This window comes from Ciconia boyciana, chromosome 1 (assembly GCF_034638445.1).
Source record: "Ciconia boyciana chromosome 1, ASM3463844v1, whole genome shotgun sequence".
NCBI classification, from domain to species: Eukaryota; Metazoa; Chordata; class Aves; order Ciconiiformes; family Ciconiidae; genus Ciconia; species Ciconia boyciana.
The window spans coordinates 196,973,175-197,000,497 of NC_132934.1; the positions used below are offsets into that span (position 1 = coordinate 196,973,175).

Genomic DNA, 27,323 nt, shown 5'->3' on the forward strand with positions numbered 1-27,323 from the left:
GCGTGACCTGTTCAATGGGCCATATGAAAGCAATATATCACTCCCCTTCTAAATGGATTTGTAGTCCTCCTTTCAAAAGTAAAAATTATTTGCAAACACACACCCAAATTCCACATAGCAAACTGTTTCTGAGTAATACTGAGCCAGAGATGAAAACACACAGATAACAAATGTTATTTTTAGTAAGACGCATGTACTACAAGGAAGTTGCTACTGTTTGCGTGGCACAAAGCTAAAGTAAGAGAAGCAAATACATCCAGAGTAAGACAGTGCATCTCAATTTTACAAAACATGACAGGCATTTCATGTGGTTGCCTCAGTACTGATTTTGCTGATTTTGAGACCAGTAATATTCATCAGTATTCAGTAAAATCATGTAAGCATCCGATTCAGTTGTAAACTGACTGCACTCCTCTCCTCCAAACATTTGTTTCTTGTTTTTTTATTTGCTGTTGGGTTTTTTTTCCTCTCCCCCTACAGGAGCATATCAACATCTGTGCACTTGCTCAAAATAAGTTTTTGTGTGTGTGTGCGTGCTTGCATGTGTACACACAAACATATATATATATATATGTGAGAGTTAAATGAAACATTACTGAAAAACTTCTACTTACAAATTTTACTGATTTGGGGGTGATGGGCTGGGAATGCTCCCAGCTTTCATTTCTGAGCTTTTGTTTGTTTGTTTTTAAACTTTAATTCATTTTTCAGGTTTAAGGTGGTTTGGTTTAGATTATAAAGATCAAGACACTGACTCCTTTAAATGGCAATAAGCCTGGCATGTCTACTGAAGGCTGAATATAATGAGATACTCTTTGTTTTTTTCTGGCCTCCTGATGAATCATTATGCAAATCACTTCCCACAAACCAGCATACCAGAAGTCTCACGTGGCAAACTTTTTTTCCCCTCATGATTCTCTCTTCTTTTCAGCATGACAAAAATTATGATGATATAATATGACTAAGGAGATATAACCTCCTTTATCAGTCGAGGCTCTTTCTCTAGTTACTACTTGCTATAGAATACACTTTATATTTGGTAAACAGCAACGTGTGTGATATGCTTAACAGGAATGCATATGGACACTGTTAAGACAGAGTTACATCCATATGAAATAACTATTTCCAGAACAGAAATGTTGCTATAATATCCCAAAGAGAGAGAAAAGCCAAAACTCAGGGGTTATTTTTCTGCATGCAACTTAAACAACAGCACTTCCCCTTTGATTTCCAGATAAAGGCAATGTAACCAAGAGAATATTCAACATACACTGAAAAGCTGAAAGATCAGAGTTCAATGCAGCTTCTCCCCCTCTATCAGAAAATCTCAATCAAGCAACAACTTTATTTTACTACTGGAAAGACTCGCTTGAGGCTACAGCTGAATCTAGGCTGCTGCTTTCAGACTGGTTGGCTGCACCCCATGTTCCCGTACACTAAAGGTACAAGCTAAAACAGTGGAAGAATCAGTTTTGAAATGCCCTCTTACATATCTATCTGTTCAAAACAAGTAAGATTAAAAGCAGTTCAGTTTGCTGCAATGCTGACTACGAAGCATGTCCCATGAAGGCTCATCAGGCCTGCCACAGATGGCACTTGAGCAAGGACCCAAGGAGATGAGACCCAAAAGCTCACTCTTCAGGCAAAACACAAAAAGCTTTGGAAAGCTTTCCAAAAAGTACTGAACACAGTGAAAAAACACATAACAAGAATATAAGAAAGTGTTACAAAAATGACCAGAATTACTTTATGCCAAGAAGTGGTATTTTAGAGGCTTCATGGCTGATTTGAAAAAGGCTTCCCACCACAGGCTGAATCCACAGCCACAACATGCAAAATTTCAGATTATGTTCTTCCCACCTACTGCAGGGCAGAGTCTCCCACTATTTTCATCTCTCTGAGATGAAGAACACAGATACTAATGGAGAAGATTAAAAATTAAAGAACTGCCATTCCAAAAACACAGGTTATCCATTATTTTTCCTTGCTGCGTTAAAATAAACTCAATGTCAGCATTATTTATTTAAGTTCTGTGGTATGATGTTCTCCACTGAGCAAGAAATGTCCCCTTTGCACTGATGTGTGTGTATACTTCTTTTTTGTTTGTTAAAAAAAGCATTCAAATGAAATTCAGTTCCCCAGAGCAAGGATAAAGCCAGGGACAGTCCCACGGTGGGAAGGAAGAGCTGGGACCACTGGCAGTAGAACCTGTTTCACATCAGGAACGCTGTCAGAAAGCATACTAAAACAGCCATTCTCATCAGATAGTTATGAAAAAAATTAGAAGCCTAATGAAAGATTTAGCTGTTCACTGAATTGAACCTCTCAGGCCTGTAAATCAGTCTTTTACATTGAGAACTGTGAGTTGTTCAGTGTTTGCTTAGTGTTCCTGAGTTAAAGTACTGAAAGTAAGATAAATGAGAAGCCTTCATTTCTCCCCTTTCTCCAGGGAAACCTGGGCTTCAGTTTTACATTTCACAGTTTTCAATATACAGAACGGTTCTGAACTACTAGTGCAGCACTACATTTTGTAAAAAATCTGCAGATATTGAAAACTTGAATTTACTTTGAAAAAGCTGCAGCTTTTGGCAAAGGTATTTTAGGATAATTATTATTCATATATTTTGTCCTCAACAACATCACGTTGACTTTCAATATTCATATAGTCTTTCTCCTCATCACAGTTTAAGTACACAACTTATTCCTTTTTCAATGGAAGAGGTATTTTATGAAAAAACATTCAGCAACTGGGGATTCAAGAACTGTAAAGTCAGCAGTGAAGTCCATTTTTGTGCATTACAGACTACTACTAATGTGTCCAAAGGAAAACAAGGTCCAAGAAACTTGCTTATCTTCATTAGAAAGTATTTGTTTGCTGAAGAGCAGAATCTGTGGTGCTGAAAACTACTATTAACAGCATGTACACCAATGTTTAATTACTCAGAGCATTTTTAATAAACAGACCAGGGGACATATCAAAGGCATGCTTATCTCTGCCAACCACAGAAACTCATCGGGACAAAGAAAAAAACCTTACTGGCAGGGGTGGATACTTATTGTTAATTTGCCAGGATTTTCTAGCTGACAGTTTTAAAAATACGTACATTCCGAATGTGGTTTACCATTTAATTCTTGGACTGTTAAGAACAACAGTTCAGTACTTTTGGATTAACTTGCTAATTTAAAGAGAACATAATTTCTGCAGAGATAAATGCACTAACATGTACTATAATCTGAAGTTGGGAAATATCAGAAAGGTGGAAGAAAACCAACAAGTTCCAGAATGATAGATTTAATGTTTAAACACTATTGATAGAAATAAAAGTATATTGAGGAACTATGAGGAATGAGAATCAAATAAATAGAAGCTTTGCAAATCAGTGTACTCAGAGTAATAATTAACTGAAAAGTCAGACTCCTGATTTTTAAACTTGTGAAAATTTAGTAAAATATGACAGAACATTGGATTATCACACTGTACCACTTGAAGAAAGAGGATATTTCATTGCATAAAGAACACAAGGAATAGATTCTATAGAATTCAGAAGCAACAAAGACATTACTTTACAGTATAAAAATAAATGTAAGCTGCTATTTTTTCCCCCACACCAAATCCCTTCCAAAGTAGTTCTGTAATAGGGTCTGTAATTAACATGGCAAAAAGAAAAAACCCGAGACTGACCACACTGACACCAGTGACATGCAAGACAGCTATGTAAACCATAACCCTCAACTTTTAACTGTCGAAGTCTCATGTTGCCAACTGGAGTGTTCAACATAAATAAGGTTGCATACCTGAAATCAAATTCTCTGAGTTCACTGATCAGGTTCACAGTGTTGTGCCTCCTAAAACCTTTAAAAGCAATTGTACTAATCTGGGCCTCATGCTGCAGAGTACCCAACTTCCATCCATTCCCCTGCTTCTCTTGGGAGTCTCCTCTAGGCAGGCAGACGGCCAAGAAACTCTGTGAGGGGATGGAGAAAGGATCCGTGAAGGCAGGCAATTCTGAGAAATCAAGTTATAGGTATGCAATCTTATTTTTCTCTTTTAAATTGCTCCGTCTACTGAGGACCAGACTAGAAAGCAGCAGTTACCAGAAAAGAAAGGCCAAAGCAAAGATGTGCAGAAAGATTTGGCAAAATTGGGGAATTTCAGGTGACTTTTTTTCTAATTTATCTGATAAAAAGACTGGAAGAGCAGGTAATGAGAAGTACCACAGGCAGGAGAGAGTTATCTTCCTTACATATCCTTGTAAGTTCTGCCACAACAGTTCATTTTAATTAAATAATACTTTGGTTTGGCTGAACAGAAATTGATGCCTTATTTCCAGTTTCAAAGATCACCCCTGCCTATAGAAGGAAGTTGTAGTAGGTCAAATAAATGGTCCAGATAGCCCACTAGCCTGTTTCAAAGACTAGCCCACTAGCCTGTTTCAAAGATACATACACTAAAATCAGAACAGTAGTTTGCAATAGATGCAACCTGAGCATATGAACATAAACAAATAGAATATTCTACTAGCCTCCAACAGTTTGCAGCTCAGAGAACTCCCAAACTAGAGATAGTGTCGTTGCAGTTAACAGTCCTCAAGTATTTCCCCTCCATGAGTAAGCCCAATTTCCCCTTGAACCCAGGCAAATGTCCCCAGTAATCTGTGACAAAGTTCCATGGCTTAATTATCTTTACACAGGTTTTGAATTTGCTGCCTGGCTAGTTTCATTTGTCAGTTCCTAGTTCTAGGCTGGAAGAAATAGCAAACTATTGTTGCTTATTCATTTTTTCTTTATCCCTGATGATTTTTCAGACACCTACCATATTTCAGTCACTTTTAACCCCATCATATTCCTGTCCATCTTTAAGAGCATGAAAAGTACTATTCCACTTTGCAGTTCTTCATACAGAAGCTGTTCCATGCCTTTGATCATCCCTGTCACCTCTTCAACTTCTTTCCTGTTCTTCTACACCCTTCAAAGTGTGTAAGGAGGACCACAACTACAGATATGAGTCTATGATGCACCCACATCTTGAATACAATGTCTTCTGTTTCATTGTTTACTCTTTTCTTAACTGTCTGCAACAATCCATTTCCTATTTACTGCTATTCAGCAAGAGGACAATATTTTCCTTAATCTACTTAACTATAACCCCAGATCTATTATTGAGTGATAACAGCCATGACAGAAGCCATCATTTCATGTTTAAAGTTAGAGTGTTTTCCCTCAATCACATTGGTTTACATAACATCACCTGCTAGATTATTGCCAAGAGTCCCAGTCTTGTAAGATCCTTCTGCAATCCATCACAATTGGCCTTTGTTTTTAACAATCCAAGTAATTTGGTATTATCAGCAAACTTTGACAGACCATTATTTATCTTCAGTGCAAATAAGTGAACGTGTTAAGAAATACAACTCCCAATGCATATTCTTGTGAGATCCCATCAGTGATCTCCCTTCACTGTGAAAATCAACTCGTCACTCTTATTCTGTTTCTTAACTTCTAACCAGTTATTAACCTAACTGAGGACTTTCTCTTCTATCTCATGGTTCTTTTAGACATTCTGATGAAATTCGTTGAAAACCCAAGATCTTATCTACTGGATCTTCCTTCAAAGAACTTTGATAGATTAATGAGACGTGACTGCCCTTTATAGGAGCAAAACTTAATTCTTTTCCAGTGTGGCAAAAGAATGTGTCCCCAAGAATTTTATTATAACTTCTATTATTTTACCTAGAACAGACATAATTCTTCTATAATACTCTAGAGAGGTACAAAAACATAACAAGGACTGATTTACATGGAAACTGAAAACCATGGGTGGGAGACATTCAGAAGTCTAGTCCTAGTGCATAACAGTCATTAAACTGGCAGTAGGTGTTCCAGGTTTATCCTACCAAATTAGTTTCACTTCAGGCTCACTGAATTTGTAATTGCATTATTTGACTCACCACGGGACATGACAAGTCAAACTAGGGTTACCTCTGAGATATTACCACCAAAACCAATGGTGGAACTCAAGTTCCAACTTCACTTATACCTGTCAGCTCAGTGCAAAGCCAGTGGGAATTATTCAGTATATAATGGATCTACAAGCCTTTGAATGTATTCACACGCTACCAAACCATTATCCTCTGATCTACCAGATAGCCAAGTAAAGTTTTCCATGTCAACCTTTGGAACAGATTGAATTCACAGCTAAAGGTTCTAATTTCAAAAGGTGCAAGAAAGAAGAAACCTTAGCTTCTGCTTCTCTTTATACACTGGTGGCCTAAAAACATTTAAGGAACATCTACTCTACTAAAATAAACAAGGCCAGGTCATAGTCCTCTGGTCATCCCTGCTGCTGGATCTAATTTCAGGGTTGGTCCTGCATTGAGCAGGAAGTTGGGCCAAATGAGCTCCAAGGGTACGTTCCTACCCTAAGTCTTTCTGTGATCCCATTCAGCTGTGAGCATCTCTCTTTCTTAGCATGGCACTGGGCTCTACTAATAGCTTTGGCCTGTTGTGTTCCAGACAACATCTGGATGCTGTTTGTGGGACTGCATGGGTCATGAACTGGTCCTGATAGGCAGTATGACTGGCAGCATACTGTTTTGGAGGGGAAGATGCTTTAGCCATATGGATATGAACTCTGCTGGGCAACTTGAAGTTTGTGTCTGAAAATAATATATGTTACAGGGATTTTTCAATCCATTTCTTAACTAGTACTTCACATTTCAAAACATTAAATAAAACACTAATTAGTCCTCATAATACTTTATGAGAAAAAAAAAATTTCTAAGTGGAGGACACCTGAACAGCAACTACCAAATTGACATAGCATATGTCTTTTACAATTTTGGAAACATCTCCAATAAGTGTCAGGTGTCACTCAGTGATAGACCTGTAATTCAGACCCCAGAGTTCTTGGCTCCCAATCCCATTCAAACTATTTCCCTGTCAAAGAATTGTAATTCCCTTAGAAACTGACACCAAATTTGTGAATTAGTAATAAGTCAAATGGGACCAGAAAAGTAAATTGTTCATTGTTAGACTTTTACATTAACTTTTAACTCTAGTTATACTTTTCTGTTATTTAAAAATATATATATATTCAGAAATTTTACAAATAGAAAGTGAAGAAAAGTTTTCTGATCCCAATCAGCTTATGATATGGCAGAACTGATTAGCTAAAAAATTAAGTTGAAAGCCTATTTCTGATGAGCTATTTACTGCTTAAATATTAGAAATAGTTTACAGAAGTATTTGATGATGCATTTTCCTTACCCCATTTTCGTTTTGTGAAATAGGCATCAGCACTAGGGTCATTAAAGTGTCTGCTCATCATAGTCTCTCCTCCAGCATGAAAATCATATGCAAACACAAGAGCTTAAAAATAGAAACAGGTAACAATTACTAACTCAAGCATACGTAGAAAAAGTCTCAACACATCAGTTGGGAAAAAACCCAAAAAACTTACAATGTTCTCCAAACGCTTTAGTGGTAAACACTTCACGCAAGGTTACTATATTTGAGTGCTGAATTTTTTTCCACATGTCAACCAATACCATGCACTTTGTGTTAACAAGACGAAAACCTAGAAAAGAACAACACCCATGGTTTAAAATGTAACGTTTTGGGGGAGAATTTTTTACTTTAACATTTCTTCTGAAACTACTAAAAAGCAACTGGGCATTAAAATAGGACTAGCATGCTTAGGAATGCTACTCCTGTTGAGACAACTCAATTTTTCTCACCATGTATCCTCCGAAGGCAATATGGCAGGTCATCTTTACTATTTACAGCTTTATAGCATGATGTAATGTACCCGAAGTTGCTTGTTTTCTGTATCCGATTGGGTGGTGGCAGTGGTTCCAAAGGAAAGAGACTGTGGTAGCTGTCCACTTCCGCAGGAACTGCTAAAATCAGTTTATACACAGAAACATATTAGGCGTCAGTTGACTTTGAGAAAGTTATTGCAGCAGCAGAGAAGATTAGAATGGCTGTCATTAATACAGAAATTCTTTGCACCATCTTTTAGGTGCACGTAAAGTTAAAATTCACTATTTTTGCTTTAATACCAATATATAGGCTCCTGGAAGAGATTCCACAGAGCTAAAATAACTGTCTTCAGAAAAACAGTTACACCAAGTAAAATCAACAGAATAGATGCACAGTTCCATCTGCCATTTTCTCATTTGACTTAAAAATTCACCCTTCTAAATGACCTTTCTTTGGTGTTTTTTTTCCTGCACAGATTCATAAATAAGCACAAATTTCCATACAGACTTCATACCACTAAGAACCCCGTTTCCATCACAAAAAAAGCAAATCTGAATCTTACGTGCTTTAACATACTGGTTTAGGGGGGAGAGAAGGAGGGAGGGAGGTGCTGAAGGTTTACACATCAGATTAAAAGATCACCCTTGCAAGAAGAGATACACTTGCACTTCATCTGGATTAGTAAACTAAACTGCATTTTTTTAATTGTATCATTATCATATTAAACACACATTTGAGAAGTAAGGATACTGCAACCAAAAAAAGTGATCTGTTTAAAGTTGAACACAGTCAATTGTAAATTCTCCAAAAGCCAAATTACAATGAATAGTATATGCTTCCCTTGCCTGACAAGTAGTACAAAGCCTTCTCTGACATACCCACCAATTCACTTTACAAAATAATTTGCTAGTTTATATACAGCCTTTGAAAATACATGCATCCTTTAAAGGAATAAGTACAAAGTAATACAATACTGTTCTTGATGAGGCTTTATTGCCATAATGATTTTTCCTTTCTCAACAATTTTAAGTATTCCCAACCATTAAGGAGTTTCAAAACAGAAGAAAATTACAGAAGAAAAAGAGAAGAGAAGCAAGAAACAAATTTCATATTTCTGAAATACTTTGTATCTGGTTATCCACAGCCCAGGATGATTAAGGCTTCATGAAAAATTAAAAACAGGCGATGTTTTTTACAAGATGTTGTTAATATTGTTGAATACATATGGTTGCAGAATAATATGATCACAGTTTAGTTTATAAAAAACACTTACCAGGAATATCAGCCTGATCAATCTGGGCCATAGTTATTAAGTGTCTGTTGATCAGTTCCTGAAGAACAAATTAAGTCAAGTTTTGAACATTATAATTCAGCTCATTATTTTTGATAAGTTAACAGTACACTGTCTTTGAAGTACCAGCTACTTGTGCTAAAATAGGGAATTGATGCAAGTGTCCGGGGCAGGGGAGAAGACCACTAGCTTGAAAACATTAATGACAAAATATATAAATTCTTGAAGGAAGGAGCTGCAGAAGACACATTAGCTAGAGCTAGAGGCACCTACTACAGTAAAGCTATTTAACAAACATATATAGTAAATATACATGTTTCTTTTCCGGGTTAAGTAAAGGTGGCCCATCCACCTGGGTAAAGACCAGTAATTAATGTCTTTAGGCGGGGTTGATGATGCGTCATGATCCGAGTCCCACAAAGTCCTACATCCATCAGACACGTTTGTGTGGCCATCGAATGCAATCCGCATCGGACGGCCCATTTTGACCAGTTTGGAATGAGGGTAGTCAGACCCCGACAGTATTCCCCTCTAATACTGTCGATTTATGCCCATCTAATACAAAAAAGTCACAGACAGCCCTCAGAGAATGGCTCATCAAATAACACCTGCATATACTTTCATTTCAGTAAAAGACTTTAAAACTGGATAGGATTACAACTTAAAGGAATGCTACAATAATGAACTCATGCACACCAAAACAATATACAAGAAGTAAGAATACTTAGCTGAATAGTAAATCATGGCATGCAGATTAGATTGCAGTCAAATATGTTGCAACTTGCCCCCACCCTCTGTTGTACTCCATCCATTATAGACTTGATTTTAAAAATTCTCCACAGGGAAAACTGACTGCACAGATTTTGAATTTTTTTTTTCTTCCATTTTTAGCTATTTTTTTTTCTTCTATTATTGGCGATTTTCTAGTTTTTGCCAAGATATGCGATTTTCCTTTAAATTCTCTATCATCTTACCTGTCTGAGCTCATCTGCCATGAAGAAGGAAGGTGCATTTGCTTTTGGCTGCATGTAAGCAACATGAGGTGCAGCTGGATGGTAAATGTGGTAGTTTGGAAATACCTGAAAACAAAACATTTTAAGAAACAGTTTAAAATCCTTAAGGATAGGGAAAATGAAGAGTATTGTCACCCTTTTAGTTTGAACTACTGAACTACGAAGTCTTCATGCACAGTACATGTTACAAATATATTGTCAGATACATTACAATTTCTTTATGTGATATTCACTACTAATGATTTCGGGGGGGGGGTGTATGTATGTACATAGTTATTTTAACATTTTTGTAACTGCCTTTTCCCCTCCACTGTAAGTGTAAGTTATTTAACCTATCAGGAAAAAAAAAAACAACTCAATTTTTGATGTTTTCTCATTATGTATGTATCCACTGAGATATACATAAAATGCTTTCTTTCTACTGCTGTATAATAAAAACCCAAAACTCTACACAGGGGTAAGTTAAAATACAAAAAAAATTCTCTGGTCCTTAGATGTCAGTGATTTCGGGGAACAATTAAAAGGCCAAATCTTCATACAGAATAAGGGCTTCAGAATGTTAAGAATAATCTCTGTAGTATCAACCAATTCAGCATTTGGAAACTCCATACACTTCTGTATCAAAAGCAAACATACCATTCCTGTGAGAGGTGCTGGAGTTGTATCAGTGTAGAAGTACGTTGTTCCACCCACTGTTTCCTTCTGGATCACCTGGCCAGTAGATGGAGGCTGAGACACAGCATTAGCAACAGAAGCAGAGGCACTAGTAGGCACCATATAGTTTGCTGGGTTAGGAGTATGACTTCTTCTTCGAGGAGCAGGAGATGTATGAGGAGTTATTTTGGGGGAATGAAGAGGAGAAGATCCTGCTGACAGTGACATTCCTTAAATAAACACAAGGAGGTATTATTCATCAAATCTGCCATCCAAAAAAATTAGCAATTTGAAAAAAAAAAACCAAACCAAACAACAGCCTTCACTACCAGTAATATTCTGAGCAGGTGAGACGCTTAAGGATTGCTACATCTATATGAAAAGTTAAGAGGTAAAACATTAAGAACAAGAGTGAACAGATAAATTTTCCCAAAAATCTTTGCTTAGTTCAGAGAGAAAGGGCTTGGGAACTTATGATCTACAAATGAAGAACTGGAATGAAAGATGTAAAAGTAGTAGAAATGGTGAGACAAATCAAATTAATGCTGTGTCTAGAAGAGAGTTTAATAAAACTGCAAAAAGATAAAATATTAATGACTATATGGTAAGTGAATGTTTACATAAATTACATGAGCAGTCAATGGAATTTGCCAAGCTCTAACTCACTTCACCTAGTTACAGGTGTAGCTTTTACTAGAATCAACTCCACAGCTATGAATGAGTATTAGAGTTAGATCTCCAGTAACTACAGCACAGAAATAAGCAATACACAATACACTACTTTTAATAATTTCAGGGGAGAAATTACCTATTTTCCTATAATTATTATGTTCAAAAATCATCCTCCAAAAGATCTATTTGATATGTAAAGATAGGTAACTTCTCAGAATAGGAAGTCTGATAGGCATTCATGCTGAGATTTTAAAATTTATTTTAAATTATTTTATTGACTGGTGTTCACCCTCAACATTAGACAGGCAACTCAACTGAAACTTGAGAAGCTCAGCTTCTAAACAGAGTGCATTAGTGGGAAAAAACAAGGGCAACTTTTTTGCATACACGCTTTTAAGTTACCAAAAACTAGTTTAGTTACTTCAAGAGTCATTGTACGCAGAATTCTCAGACGTGTATTTATAAAAGTTTAGATATCAAAGAAACCTTCTGGGGTGAGGAAGATATTACCCTTCAGAAAACTCCTAGTATTACTAGTAGAAGATCCTAGATATCTAGGTATTCAGATTAATACAAAGGAGAGCATCTGTGAAACTTATTGTTGCTCAGTTCAGATTGGGATGTAATTTCTCTTCTTTAACAGTCAGAACCGTATTAGTCATACTAAATTCTTTTTTTGAAAGGATACAAGATACACAACTTTTATCTTTAATGCTCTATGGACAGTAGGGAATTCTTCTCTAATTAAGAATTCAGTTGGTACTCAGACATTTGCTTAAAATTACTTTCATTTATAAGCTCTGGTAACCAGTAATTTAAGCAAATACCTGAGTAACAAAAACAAGAGCAACTTTTTTTTGCAAACACACTTTTTAGTTACCAAAAGCTAGTTTAGTTACTTCAATCAAGAGTTATTGTATGCAGAGTTCTCAATATGCATCATCAGTAACGTGTAGGAGTGTTTTTACACTCGTGTCTTGCCTCTACAGTAGTTGCATCCCTCCTACATTTACTTTTTTTTTTTTAAACAAACCACAAAACCAGATAACAATTTTAGTATTAATAGCTTAATCAGTAGTTGGGGAAAAATTATTTTGAAGCTATATTATTCTAATGATATTAACAGAATATTTGTAACCTTTCATTTAGCTCCAATCATTTATTTTTGTGACGTCTCAAAAACTATGTGTATTAATTCAGCACAATTATTCCTTTTGTTCTTGAAAAGTTAATAGCTCCAACAAAATAAACAAGATTTTTTAAATGTAAACGATAAGAAAATCTTAATCCTTTCTCTTTAGTTGGGTCTCTTCAGTCATTTATCTTTTTATAAAATATCAAAATATAAAATACAAGAATATGAAAATTATAAAAGTATAAAAAGTGTAGACTTTTCTGGGCCAGAAATTTTCTTTATATTAATACATGTACATATGTGTGTACACACACCTTATAGATAAGCAATATCGTGGAATAATTGCTTGCTGATTAGTGTATTAACTTAATAAAATGTGAATTATAATAGGCACTTCTGAACATTTAATTTTTAAAGTGTTTCTGAATGGTAACATAAGTAGTCTCCTAAAAATCTGTTTACAAATGAACTGTATGACTGTAAAACATTATGCATTGTGATAGCACTGGTTTATGCTACAAAAGAAAGTTTCCATTAAGGTAAAAGTTGCCTTGAGTGACTAACACTTAAATATTTCAACAGTACTGTATAGATGGTTACATTTTTAAGGAAAAAAAAAAAAGACTAAAACATGAATGCATTCTTAATCCACTGTAGGAAAAGAGCAATTTCAAAGGAAACAATATATTACTATTAAAATTTGAAGGATGGCTAATTAAAATGGCAATAAAACTGAAGCAGCTCCACAATTTGTGTCTATGATGTTCACGGGATTCTCTTCATCTAAGGAAAGTTATTGATAAGTCTTTTTCACTTTATTCCAATAAAACATAGTATGAACTGAAGTCCTTGCAAGCATGTAATCTCTACCCAGATAGAAATAACTGGCTTCAAGAAACTTCCCCCCCCCCCCCCCCAATAAAACATTCAACTGTAGGAACCAGGAAAAAAACCCAGCATCCTTCATGTATACTAATGAAAAATTAACCGAAGATTTCTATACTTTAAAATAAAAACTGTACATACAAGACACAGTATACTGTAAATCTTATCTTCGAAATGGAAGTGATGACTTGCAACCTTGCTAAAATTGTATTGTGATCTTCTACTGAAAGTTTCTCAGAAAAGAAGAAAAAAATCTATCCCTAGCGGTTCTTACTGATACAATTTCAAACAATTTCCACTGTAAGATTTACTTTTTAAAAAATCTATTCCTGCCAAAGAATAGTTATAAATATAAATCCTTAATGTTTTTGCTTGGGTATTAATGCAAGATTGAAAGAAAAGCAGGACAGTCAGAGTTACACAAATCCTTTCAAATGCTCTTCCAGCCTCAGTTAGATCTGATTTTGTAAGGACATTCAGAGTCCAATGAAAATCATCCGGTAGGAAGAACATACAGGCTTCTCATTTGCCAATATACATAGTAAGTTCAAGATATGAAAGAAGCTTGACTACAGTTTGGTTTTATACTACAAGTTACAAGAAATTTGCTGCTAGTGCTGCAGTGGGTACCAACAGGCTGAGGCAGCAAATATTCAAGGTGATAGATTCTTCTGAGACACCTGCATTAAATTCTGCAGAGTCTAAATAAATAAGTATTAATTATTAGAAGTCCAATATCACATAAAAAAGAAAAACTTTTAGTACAGTGAAACTGATGCATAGCTAAGTACTTACAGAAGCAAATAATTGGGTGCACAAACTCAAGCAGATCTCACCAACTTCATTAGTATTTCAATCAGTTAAAATCTTACCAATATTAATATTTAACCACAACAAAATAGAATTAGAGGAAAATAAAGGCAAATGGCTGTATTAAAAGGTGAACATACATTCCTACTGACTCATACTGAAAGAAAAAGATAGTACTGAACATACGATAGTAACAATGTGGTAAATATGGAACCACCCCTCGCAGAATCAGACATGCTGTTTTCAACAGCGCAATTTATATATAAACTTATTCACTTAAAGGCCTAAGAAAAAATCGGGTTTGAATAATCTAATTTTTTATATATATATATATAAAATCATATCAGTAATCCTGAACAAAAAAAAAAACCCACACACATTTTAAAGCTTTCTCTATGAAACAGTTTAGTGTTCCCCTATATTAAAATGCCAACAGGAGTACTAAGACAAACACCAAAAAGCCTGCTTCAAATTGTCCTTCCTGAGACTTATCTACTAGTAAAGGTGGTTCTCCATTCCTTGTCTCAGTGAACCTTAATATCCTCCATGAAGAAGTCAAATACTATCTTGAAAGGTAAACTGCAAGGAGAAAGGGCTTCTTTCACTTCACAATTACTTACATCTGAAAAATAGTGTCATGGTATACAGCTGTCATGGTATCATACCAGCATGGAAACGGTTGCAGGATTTGAAGGTCTTTTCACAACATTCACAGTGACTGTACAGGCTACCTACACATACCTGGAGCTCCTGTTGCTATTCTCATTTTAGGTAGAGAAAGAGGTCATATTTACATATCCCTCTTTCTTATATTTTCACTTCTTGCATTGTTTTTTATTTTTGAAGTTTCATTCTGACTGAGGAAAGGGAAGTGGTAGACTTTGAAATTCATTTGAGACAGTGCTCAAAGATATAAGATTAAGGCTTCTAATAAAGCTTTGTAGCATGCAATGTGTTTGAATTAAAAACTAGGTTGTATTTTGAATCTGAGAGTTCATACAGATAAACAGGATCAAAGAAAGGGCATCGAGCATGAACTCTCATTAAGGGCTCAGTGTCTACAGTTTTTTGGATTCAATGGAAGTTTACAACTTAATGAAGCAGGATTTCATTAAGCTCACATGTATACAAATCAGCTGGCCCACAACAAATACTTTTTAAAAAAACAGAGGAATCCAATAAATTTTCTATACATACTTTCTTATCTTGCCTACAAATCTACTCACCTACAACCACATACCTATGCCTCTAAGGCTCGTAACACATTCAGAGGTCAAAAATTAAGCATTTACCATTTTATTACTATAATGTTTTGTACTTTGCAGATACTCTAGACTACTAGGTACATTTTGAGGAATGACTAAATGAAGTAAATACTGAAACCAGACTATTTCAATAACTTATTTCAAGCAGCATCCTTAAATTCACTATATATTTCTTTTTATTATAAGTGCCCTATCAGGTCATTAGCATTATAGCTGTGTATTTCCAAGTTAATTAAACCTGCTTAATTCCCTAAACAACTTTGGAGTCATAAGTTCTTTCTCCTCAATTTTATTTGGGATAAAACTAATTTTACGGTCAGTCTCTGTCTTCTTCCTCTCTTGTATTATTCTGGCATGGCTGTGGAACTTTCTCAGCAGAATGGCTGCACCGTACTTGATACAGGCGGTCAGAACAAGCTCTCAGTGCCTTAGGCCACTCAAACCACCTCAGCTGAAAGTGCTCCATTTCCAGCGGAGGTCATGATCCCTGAGAGCCACACTCTTGTAGCCTGTCATGAATGGAGACGTGTCAACTGGACACAAGCACATCACCTTCATGCTCCCAGCTCCTAAGCCTGCAGGTTCAGACTGGCAGCAGAAACGTGATCTCTTACATTCTGCATAAGCTCAGAGCCTGTCTTGGACTAAATACAGAAGCAACAGCAATTTGCTGTCATTTCCATCGATGACAAAGGCATCACTCTCTAGCTACAACCTAGCTTTAGCAAACCCAAGCCAAAGATTTTCTCTGCGGGGAGCTATACATCTGTTCTGTCTCAAGTTTAACACAGCAATGATGTCTTATCACTTCGATGACATTCATGAATTTCTTTCATATGCTTTGCTGGGTATTTTAATAGCACTATTACTCTGAAACCGCTACACAGAACTGGATAAGCTAAGCTTGTTAGCAAAAGTACTATTTGCATATTGTCAACAACTCACTACATTTCCCATACAAACGATAAACAGGATGTGTTTGCTAAACAAGGGAATGGAAGGAGCAAAAACAGGGTATTATCCAGGGGAGCTTAAGGAACAAAGGTTTGGAGAGGGTGAAGGAGATATGTTCAAAGCTCTTCAATAGGACAATTTTCTCCAGCTATTTGTGTAAGTTGCATTTTATCTCACTATGTTTTCATGTTCTATTAAAGGCTACCAAGATGAAGACTGATTCTGTGTTGAGATTATGCTAGAAAGCACTTATCTAAGTAAACACACATGTAAAAGTAGGAGTAACCTTCTTCTGTGCTACACCCTAATGGATGTGTCAGGTGTGGATACAAGTCATCTATTAAAGTATGTTAGATTTAAGTTGTCATTTTTTTCCAGTATTTCTGCAGCACTGTTGATAAGACAGGCAGAACAAATATTTGCCATGGACAATCAATTTTGTGAACAGTTATCTATGAAATACTAGACGTCAAAAGCGATCTTGATTTACACCTACCTTTAGGGAAATCTCAGAAATCAGAGATGTGAAAGAACTTAATTTTTTCCATCCTCAAGAGGGAAATCAAAGGATTGTTCTCATCATTTACCTACTTTGTTATGGGTGAATTAAACTATGGAAATTTTAACAAATCTTTCCTACTACATTTCCTTCTTTATTATGAAATATTAATTTCTTCCAGTACCCTGTAAGCTACTATAAGCAATCTTAATCTCGTGCAAATGCTTGTATCTTACACATGTTCCCTGAAAGCTACTCTACTGAAGAATATACACCATTTAACTGGAAGGAGACTTGTCTTTATTTAAAGAAAAAGTCTTACAAACTCTTTACATGGGTTTCACTTGAATTTGTTTTCATTTATGGAAAACTAATAAATCCCAACAATAATTTTTAATGAAAATTTCATACCATTTAAAAATTTTTTTATCCTGTTATCCCATATAACCTATATGATGGAGTTTCCCCACACATAAGTACTGCTTTCTTATTTAAGAGCCTAATCTTTTAGAAAAAGCACCTCCTAACACCTTGAGGAACAGAAGTTTTTGTGGATGTATACGACTGACAGATAAACCATTTAAATAAAAATAAATGTCTATGAGTATTATTTACACATGACATTTAGGTTAGAGAATTCTGCACTCAGTGTAGAGAAAGAAGCTTCTAGAGAAGTTAAGAGCACCCAACCCAGATGTCTACTCTGAACTATATTCTCTTTTTAATTCTACAGGAAGAGCAAGGAAACAAGCCAACTTTGCCTGAAGTTAGCTCTTGTGAATACTCCCCCATCCCTCTCATCCATAAACTATAGTATTTGATCCTAGATAGATGCCAATGCTGAAAACTATGTTTCTAGGAGCTCAAATTGTTGTACGAACTTCTTTGATCAGTGTTACTTATCCTTTCAAGTATTACTTACAGATAGTAAAGAAACTGGACTGTGAAGGATCCCTCCAAGATCCCTCTGGACACTTTCCAAAAGTAGATCATTTTACTGTATTCTATTTAATCCTTTATACACTTTTCAATCCAGGTAACAAGGCTGAGAAGCATATAAACACAACAGTTTTCCAATAAGACTGGACAGCACAATATAGTATGAATCAGACACAGTACTGCAACATGTTCATTTGGTCAGCAGAAGCATAAATCACTTTCCCAGCCTGTTCCGATGGTTATAATACACAAGCTAAGTGCTGTCTTCTTTCACATAGATACTGAAATTTATCCCCTGGCATCAGGAAAGACTGAAGTTCAGTTTAATAGATAGTAATTGCCAATACTGGTTTAAAAAAACCCAAACATTTACAAAATTTTCCCCTCTGCCTTTTGGCAGCTACCTAACGCTTCTTGTCCGTTGCAAGAGATTGCCAAAGGTTTAGGTATGTACAGAAACTTGCTAAAGGATCTGCGGTGTGTAATATCCAGATGTCCTGATGGTTGTATCTTAAAACTATTGTGTTTTATTTAAAAAAAAAAATTGGAATTAAGCTAACTTTTTAAGATCAGAAGTCCAAAAGATGCATGAAGAGCTTGAACTTTTTAAGTGCAAAAAAAAAATCTTGTCACTCAGAATTGTATAACTGCATGGAACACATTTCAGTAAGAGTGTTAAACATGGGAAATAATCATAAATTGGTCTTAAAAGTGAAACTACATATGACAGATACAATAACAATTAACACAACTTTGCAAGGCAAATTATTTTAGAATAAGCTTATATTCTAGTTTTTGTTTTTTGAGATTAAGTCCTCATATATACTCATTAACATTGAAAATAATTACTTCTAGATTACATACTCTAGGAACAAATCAAAAGAGCAGATCAATGTGTGGTAATCAGAGCACAGATTCATTGTAGACTGCAGTGCATTTCTAGAAGAGGGGGAGTTTAAATCATCTTCAGGTACTGCTCTGGCAAGGACCGCATAGAGCACAGTATGCGATAACTCAGCACCCCTTTTTCCCAAAAAGGGCAGAGTAAAAGTTTGGCTGAGTTAATTTTAGTGCTGCTGTGGTTAAACAGATTTCACAGCCTGCAGTGTGATTTTCATACTAGTGGAAGATAAATCCCAAGTTCCTGCACTTTTATATGCTTGAAGACTGTCTTCAAATTAAGAGCTAAAGCAGGAGGTTGCTACATTTATACCCGATAAACCTGATCACTCTCTATACATGGTTATGTTTGACATTAAGTTAAAAGAAGCAACTGTACTGAAAATCATTACTCTCAACTTACCTGGTGCTAGCCCAGCAGTAGCAGGACTTCCCATGGAGGGGTGAGAGAACAAAGCTTGAGAGAAGGCAGACATACTTGACTGGGATACATTACTCAGCCTGGAGGTTGATCCTCCTTTAGGAATAAACTCACTTGCAGAAGGATTTGGTGTCTGTTTAAAAACAAGCGTAAATTAAATGTTTATTTTAAATGTGAAGATATGGACAGTGCCTATTTGGTAGAAAATACTTTTTAGGCAAGCCTACTGAGTGCAGAGGATATTTTTAAGTTACATACAGCTTGCTGAAAGAACAGCAGATACTGGAAGCTGGTCTGCACAAACAAATTTAAACATGTTTCTAGCTTACATCTGAAGTAGCATTAGCAAGCCTTCCATTTGAACAGCTGATGTATGAGTTCATACAAACACTTTGCAAAAGGCTTTCCATAAGCATTACATTATAAAGTTGGAGAACAGACTTGACACTGAGAAAGCCTTGCCACTGCTGCACAGACTGTTCCTACGGGACTTTGGAGATTTCATCTCAAACTAAGTAGTAGTTTCAAATTAAAGCAGTAAAAATGATTCCTACTAAAGAAGTCATCCCTGCTTCTATTTCAAATAGCGCTGTATGTTCCTTTTCTGTGACATTAACTCCTGGTATAACCTATCCCATTTATGAAGCACCTTTAATAGCGAGGTTTAATTTAGTACTACAGAAACAAATAGCAGAGTGACCATCAAACATTCAGTATTTATTAGTACATAAAACGTATCACACAACCAACTTTTAATTTCTATTAAAATCTATGCACAGGGTTTTGCAGTTGTGGGGGGGACGATGTTTTGGGGTAGGGAGGGTTAGAAAAACAAGATCCTGATTAGAGCTCAAAAGGCAAAAAGCTTATTATTGGACAGCCAATTACAAAAATACATTAGTGGAAGAAAAAAAGAAATTAAGTCAAGAAATAAAACCAATTATTACATGAACACACGGAAAAGCTTGAAGATTATTAACTGTCAAAGTTAAGTTTATTAAGTAATCTTCAGAGTACCTCTCAAAAGTGTCTAAACAAAAGAGGTAAAATGAGAAGACAGTAAAAACTTCCAATAGACTAAGGATACTGTTAAGATAATCCATAATGGTTTTTTAAAGCAAATTATATTGGATCACTTTGGTTTTAGGCAGTTTTAAAATGACCAGATATACCAACTGTTAGTTAAATTACCAATATTGATTGTTACCAATATGAATAAAGTGGCATCAGAGAAGTTAAGTTAGTGCCAAATTAGAAAAGAAGTGTGGTTACAAAACACTAATTTACACAGTGAAGAAAAGTATTTGAAGAGTATTTTTTTTGTGTTAATTTTTTTTTAGTATCTTTATTTGAATACTTCAGACAAATATCATAGTATTAATGTAGTTCATAACACTGGAAAAGAAAAAGGATTCTAAAAGCTGTAAAATTAAAGAGGATGCTTGGTTTTAAAAGCAAATAGTAAGAATATTCGACCTTTAATCACACAGTAAATTTTAACCTCTAACCACCTGATGATGTTACATATTAGTCATGTGCATGTGTGTGAATATTCAAAGAACAGCTATAACCAAATATGTAGACTGGTGAAGTAAAACACTTAGATTTACATGGGTAAAAAGTTGATAAGAATCTTAAAACTCTTCAATTGCATTTAGTTAAGGAAAACTTGCTAAGGTATACACTAACGCAGCAAAACAAATGGTAAGTTGCATTATACAGACTGAAAACAAATAACTGGTACATTTAAACTCAAAAGGTAATATTCTAGACTTATCTGAATTTTAGGTACAAGAATAACTAAGAGAATGGTGTTCCTCTAGATAAACTCTGGCATGCAACAATTCAGCCAAATCTGCACTGAAACTGAAGGAAATGACAAAGGTGGTAAACAGCCAAGTAGAATTTGTCCAAATAGTGATACAGCTGAAAAGCCATCATCAACCAAAACAACCAGGAGAGCAAGGGACAGAATTTGTAGCACCTTGCTAAAAGCACATAATTTCAAAGAACTACATGAGATCCACGTTTTTCCATTGCTAAAACTAACCGTTACACATCCACAGATCTACCACACCTAAATACTGTGTCAACTAGGCGACAAGGACAGGACATAGCAAAAAAACTGAAGCATGCAAGTGGAGAGAAAGACACCTTCTGGAAGATAACCTCAGCCTTTCCTAGAGCAACTGAGAGCGTTCCCAAAATCCCATCCATACCATTCTGGCTAAACTCTTACCACTTTCACCAACTGATTCAATCAATGCCTACAGAACAGGGCTGCTTTTTATTTCTAAATGCATTCTGCAAGTTTTCATAGGCCAGTTTTGGTCTCTAAAAGTTACTTAAATATCCATCATCATTTTAAAATGAAGCTGCTTGAGAGCTCCACTTTAACTGGTAGGTGGTTTAGTTTCTCCAAGTGAGAGTGTCAAACCCAGGAATCTGCTAGAGCAGTTTGGGTTTCTGCTGTAGAATTACGAACATCAGTGGGTCAAGCCTGATGGAAATTCGGTTTTCATTCCATTTTTTGGCGTCACAATTCAGGATCAGAATCAAAGCCTGGTAAGATTAAGCTGTTTCTATATAACTTCAATGAAAGCATTTTATATGAGTAAACAGCTTGATTTGCACAGCTAGACCCTTTACTTAAAAAAGCCTGTTCTACTTCTCTGTGATGTTACAAACATGAAGCAGTAATCCAAGACTTTCCCCATTGGTAAAAGTGATTGAAATTTTGGTTCCAATTTTAAAAGACCTTTCCACATTCAAGCTGTTTTCTAAATACAGAAAAATACCTGAGCTGTACAGCCACCAGCCAGAATAAACTAATCATAAACTACTACAACAAAATTTAATAATTTGTGGTCAAAACTAGTTAATACTTTGTCAGAAAATTCGAAGCTTAAGCTCCAGGCCACATTTAAAAACATTACATCTATGTGAAGCTGCAGTTCTTAAAACATTTCTAAAAGCACACAAGTTTTCATCTGAAGTCAAACACTATTTTTTCTGCATACACTTTCCTTCCAACAAAATAATTAAAACACACTCATCGCATATAGGCTAGAATAAGTGACTAGACTAAGTGAGGGAATGGAATATCACTATTACTTCTTTAATATTTAATCCTTTCATTATTTTTCAAACCTATTCTGCACCAATGTGCATGCAAATATGCCAAAATTAGGAAGCCACATTCTTAATGGCCAATGATTCAAATAGTTATGTTCCTGGTCTGGAAAAATATCCTACTTTCACTCTGGCAACTCATAACACAAAGTGTAAATTCCAGTGCTAGTTTTACATTTTGATCAATGGTAAGCTTGAAAATCTGTCTAAAAGGGGACTATGTTTTAAAATGCTACAGGGTGTTTCTACACTTTTTCTGTTAGAATCTTACCAAACTTCCCAAAATGAAGTTGAGCAAAAAATTTTTTAATTTTGATAAGAATGAAAATAATATATATCTAATTGGTGAAAAACATTTTCTTCATTCTGTATTATGTTTAAATTTCCTACAAGCACAAATTTAAAACAAATTTCACTTAATTAGTCATTAATTCCTCATCTCAAAGTAACTTATTCATGCTAGACCAGGCTTAAAATTTTAAATCTGAGTAAATCAGGATTGGTAAAAAAAGGTAGAGAAAACAGGTATTGAAGACTTTTATTAAACCTTGGGAGTAATTAAAACAATGGACATGCAAGAAATACTTAGAGGACATGTAATAATAATGCAATACTGTGATGTTAAAAAACAAAAGCAGCAAATGTATTTTCTAAAGCCTGAACAAGAAACACAAAGCCAGCTAGCACTGTCTGGACTATGCAACAAACTAAAGACTATTTTCAGTTTCAAATGCAAATGTCCTTTAAAAAGGCACATACAAAATTATTTCAAAACATTAATGAATATGTTTTCAACGAAGAGCATTAAACAAACAAGTACAGCTTTATCAGCTGTGTTAGATGTTCCTAGAAACCCACCTAAGTAACTTCCAACTCATAACATTTACTAAAATTACCACCATTCCTTTTTCCTCTCAACCTGGCCAGTTTAAATCTCACACCCCTTCTTCCAGTATATTAATAAAAATACTGTCAAACTAAAGCAGGGAAGCAACTTCACTAGGCATTATTTGAATTAATACCTGCATTATGCATTCTTACCAGAATGATTCCATGAAGAAATTTCATGAAAATATCCTATTTTCAGATTCTTTATGTCTGTACTCTCTCAAAGAGAGAAGAGCCTCTTTTCAGTCACCTTTGCAAAGAAACTTCCAAAGACAGACCACAAAACTGAGTCCATCCACAGCTCCACATACAAAAACCTTCTATACTTCCGTACATCAGAGAATGCAAAATGTTACAAAACACATACAAATACATTCCAAACGAAGGCTGAATTTAGTCACGATGCAATTAGTAAGGATGGTACCACAAGAGAAGTAAAAATGGGGGGGGAGGACTATAAAACAACTCATTTCTGTCACCATTCAGCACAGAGTTTATTTGTCTGGTGGCTTTTATGCTTTTAAAGATATAAAAGGAAATACAATCAAAATATAGTGTGGAGGGGAAGAAACAAACATTTTGTGGGTACCACCAAAAAACAATTCAAGGCTCCTTAAAGGAAGGTGCAGATGGAAGTAAAGAGCAAGCCAAGGATCTCAGCTGAAGACCACTGCTGGGAGGACTGCACAGCAGCATGCAGCATTACTGTATGTTGAGGAGTTGCACATATCAGATTTCCATAGCCCAGAAGATGAAAATTCCTGTTTCGTCAACTATCGATTTCAATACATATGCTTTTTTCTCTATGCTCCTCAGTGATAAACTCCCATGGCCCCACTGCTGCATTCATTCACAAATGAATCCTCAAAGCACCATGGAGTACTGAAGTACGCTGTAATACAAGCATGTACAAGTTTTGGAGCCTTTGGAAGGTCATGCAGGGATCCCACAGGAGTACTGGAAAACACCCTTCTCTCTCTCTCATTTCCAGTTCAGCATCTCATGACACAACACAGAGCTGTACAGCAGCAGCAGCAAAACCACCACCTCTGCTTCAGTGGCTGTAACACTACTCCATTATGTTGGTCCTGGTTCCACATTCTAGCCACCTAAAGCAAAAAGTAGGCCGATTTCATTTTATTTCGGAAGAATATGCTAATGTACTTACCATGCTAAAAACTGGATACAAGCCTTTTTGTTCTCTTTTTATGTTCTCCTTCACCTCCAAATTCATGCTGATCTGTTCTGACATCCCAAATTGCATAAGCCTGTAATGGTTACAGAAAACCACCACTAAACTACGCCCGTGCTATAAGCAGGGCAGTCCTCTACCAGTCTATTTTTGGCATAGTTTTCAGAATATCTCTTAGGAATCCAAAAACATGCAAAAGTGTTACTTTTTTTTAATGTGTGGTTATTTTTTGTTGTTTTGGGGGGGTTCTTTGTTGTTGTTTTATAATGGACAGATGTGCCATATAAGGAGCTTCACTTTATGTTGAGAGCATCGCCGCAATCCCTCTGTTTCCAGGAGGATTCCTTATTAACTATGACATCAGGGAAGGACACATTCTGGGGTGTCAGAGCAGCCCAGCAGACACTGGAGGTCACCAAGGGCTTCAAAGCAAGTCTCTTTCCCCCCACTATTGAATTTGTGCACCGTGCTTCCTTATTGCAATTACTGTGACAAGTCATCACATCATCCATACAACAAGCTCTAATAAATTTCATCAACATTATTAGCCATATTGCTCTACTGCTCTTTCAGAAGAGGGAGAGACAATTTCATTAAAACTGGGTAAAATTTGTTGGCTGAAGACTTTTTTTTTTTGAACCAGAACACAGGCTCAGACATACTACTAGCAAAGTTTTGCTACATTTTAGAAAATAGATGTCACTAAAAAGTAAACTTTTAAAGACTCAGAATATTTCCACATTTCTTTAACAAAATATTTCAAAGTAATGTAAAAACTATAAAGTTTTAAAAGTCCATGTTCTTGATGCAAAATATTTTAAAAATTCAATTCTATGAATTTTTTTTGTTCAAGATATAACAACAAAAATATCAGTTATTCATGGTGCTTAAGAACCAATCTGTATAACAAAAAATGTATCTATTCCTACTATTTTAAGCAGAATTGCCATTTGCTATTATAATATGTATCACACAGTGGTGTAGTAGCTCAGGATATTTCCTAACATAGGGTAGGACATATCACTGAAGAACACACTTTGATTTGGTTTGTTTTTGCTTTTTTAACGCACAACCCAGAACACAATTCACTCTGTGGACTCCACTTTTAATCGTGTAAGTGTAACACAGTATTTAAAGTAAATAGATCTGGATTATAAATTCATAGCCATGCATGAGGAACAGTTATACTGTTTTACAATGCATGTTGTGAACTACCTTACTTTCAAAAACAGGCACTTTTTAGACAAAAATCTCTAAACATTGCACCATGAAATAGTGTATTCCCACATCTTAAACCATCGGAAGAGTGGACATTCAAATAGACACATGAGCTTCAACACCTGCCCAGCACTGCAAGCCCTCAGCAATTCTGAGATGTAATTCTGCTTTCTCATCTTCAAACATAAATGAAAAAAAGATACCCTCAAACAGATGTGCCTCCATCATAATTTAACCTTTCTACTCATTGCTTAGCACTCACCATCAGCCAAAATGTAGTTTGTATAAACTATATTCACACCTGCAAACAAAAAAATCTCTAAACAGCCTGTTACTTCAAAATACTGAAGAGCAATGCTATCTGTGGCTTATATACATACTGAAGTAGAAAAACAAGGTCAATCTGAAATGTCAGCATGAAACTACCTGTTTTTAAGTAGTGTCACGTACCATACTTCTCCAGCCATTTTTTGTGCTTTTATAATTAAAATTTCCGATTTTTAGAAGTTTTTGAGCTTTGTTTTAGCTTTAACTTGGAAAATGTTCACACTAGAATACAAAGATTTACAATTATCAGAATGAAAACATCAAGATAAAATTCGGTTTCTCATCTACGTACAACTTTATATATCCTCATAATCTCCTCTGCAACTTGTTCTTACACCTTTCCCCATTCACTCTTGCCAGACTTCACTGTTCTCTGCAATCCCTCCCCCTTCTATTTCACACGGCTGGAACATCCTTCTGTTCTTATTTCCACCAGATATGCATATACATGTTTTTCTGAAGCCCCATTTCTCCATGGGAAGCTACGTAATTGCATTGCATAATACAAAATCTTATGCTGTACACAGTTTAAGTCAGTTACGTAGCTGGGATTCTGGCACAATAAAGGAGCTTGGAACTGCATCCTTCAAAAGCCACATGCTCTGCAGCCAATACCAAGCTATTGCCACTAACTTTGAGGGGACCTTGAGCTTCTCATTGCCACACTTTCAACACAACTTTGGAGGGCATAGTTACTGAAAAGACAATAGGTCCCGGCCAGAAGCTCCAAGTCTCAGACTACTAGCTCTCCGGCATCCAGAAATGTTAAGTTTTTGTGCTCTACTCTAACTGGAGTAGATCAACGACAAACCTTACTGCGACACAAAACAGCAGAGAAAACAATGGAGGACATGAGTACAAATGGGGCTTTTCCTGCCCTTTAACATCCACATGAAATTTGAAAACCAATTTTATGTTTCTCTTCTCAAAGCAACTGCCTACTAATTAAGGTTTGCACTCCCATTAGATACACATAGTAAATTCAATCCGTCAGTCTTCTCTCCCTTGGGAAAAGTAGTGCTTCACTGGCTCCACCCACTCCTGTGCAACCATGCCTGGTTCTTCTACCAATGTTTGCTTTATGCTTCATCTTTACCGCCCCAGTGGCTTTGCTGCTTCCCCTGCAGCAAAAGGGCCAAGACAGACGTAAGCCTAAATGCCTCTACGCAATGTAGCATCAGTTTGCCTGCACCACACTGCCCACGACTCCCAGTTTCAGTAATGCAAAGATGTCCAAACATCAAGCAGTGCAACACTAGTATTAGTATGGAAAGGCTCTGTTATGAGCTTCATGTTAGCCCTTACATGGCAGAACTTTGGCAAACTGAAAGAAACTCTTAAGGTGCCACAAATTCTAGTTATATGTC

General features: G+C 35.9%; 1 protein-coding gene across 3 annotated transcripts in view; it reads right to left on the reverse strand.

The window, feature by feature from the left end:
* PAN3 (poly(A) specific ribonuclease subunit PAN3) overlaps positions 1 to 27,323 on the reverse strand; it is an 83,282-nt gene that overhangs the window by 18,198 nt on the left and 37,761 nt on the right. For all 3 annotated transcript variants that reach the window (XM_072850423.1, XM_072850422.1, XM_072850424.1), the window contains 7 exons: positions 19,182 to 19,332; positions 10,702 to 10,949; positions 10,027 to 10,131; positions 9,035 to 9,092; positions 7,737 to 7,898; positions 7,460 to 7,576; positions 7,267 to 7,368 (listed from right to left, as the gene is read on the reverse strand). In XM_072850423.1, coding sequence (XP_072706524.1) covers positions 7,267 to 7,368; positions 7,460 to 7,576; positions 7,737 to 7,898; positions 9,035 to 9,092; positions 10,027 to 10,131; positions 10,702 to 10,949; positions 19,182 to 19,332 — 943 coding nt within the window. The remainder of the gene's footprint in view (positions 1 to 7,266; positions 7,369 to 7,459; positions 7,577 to 7,736; positions 7,899 to 9,034; positions 9,093 to 10,026; positions 10,132 to 10,701; positions 10,950 to 19,181; positions 19,333 to 27,323) is intronic.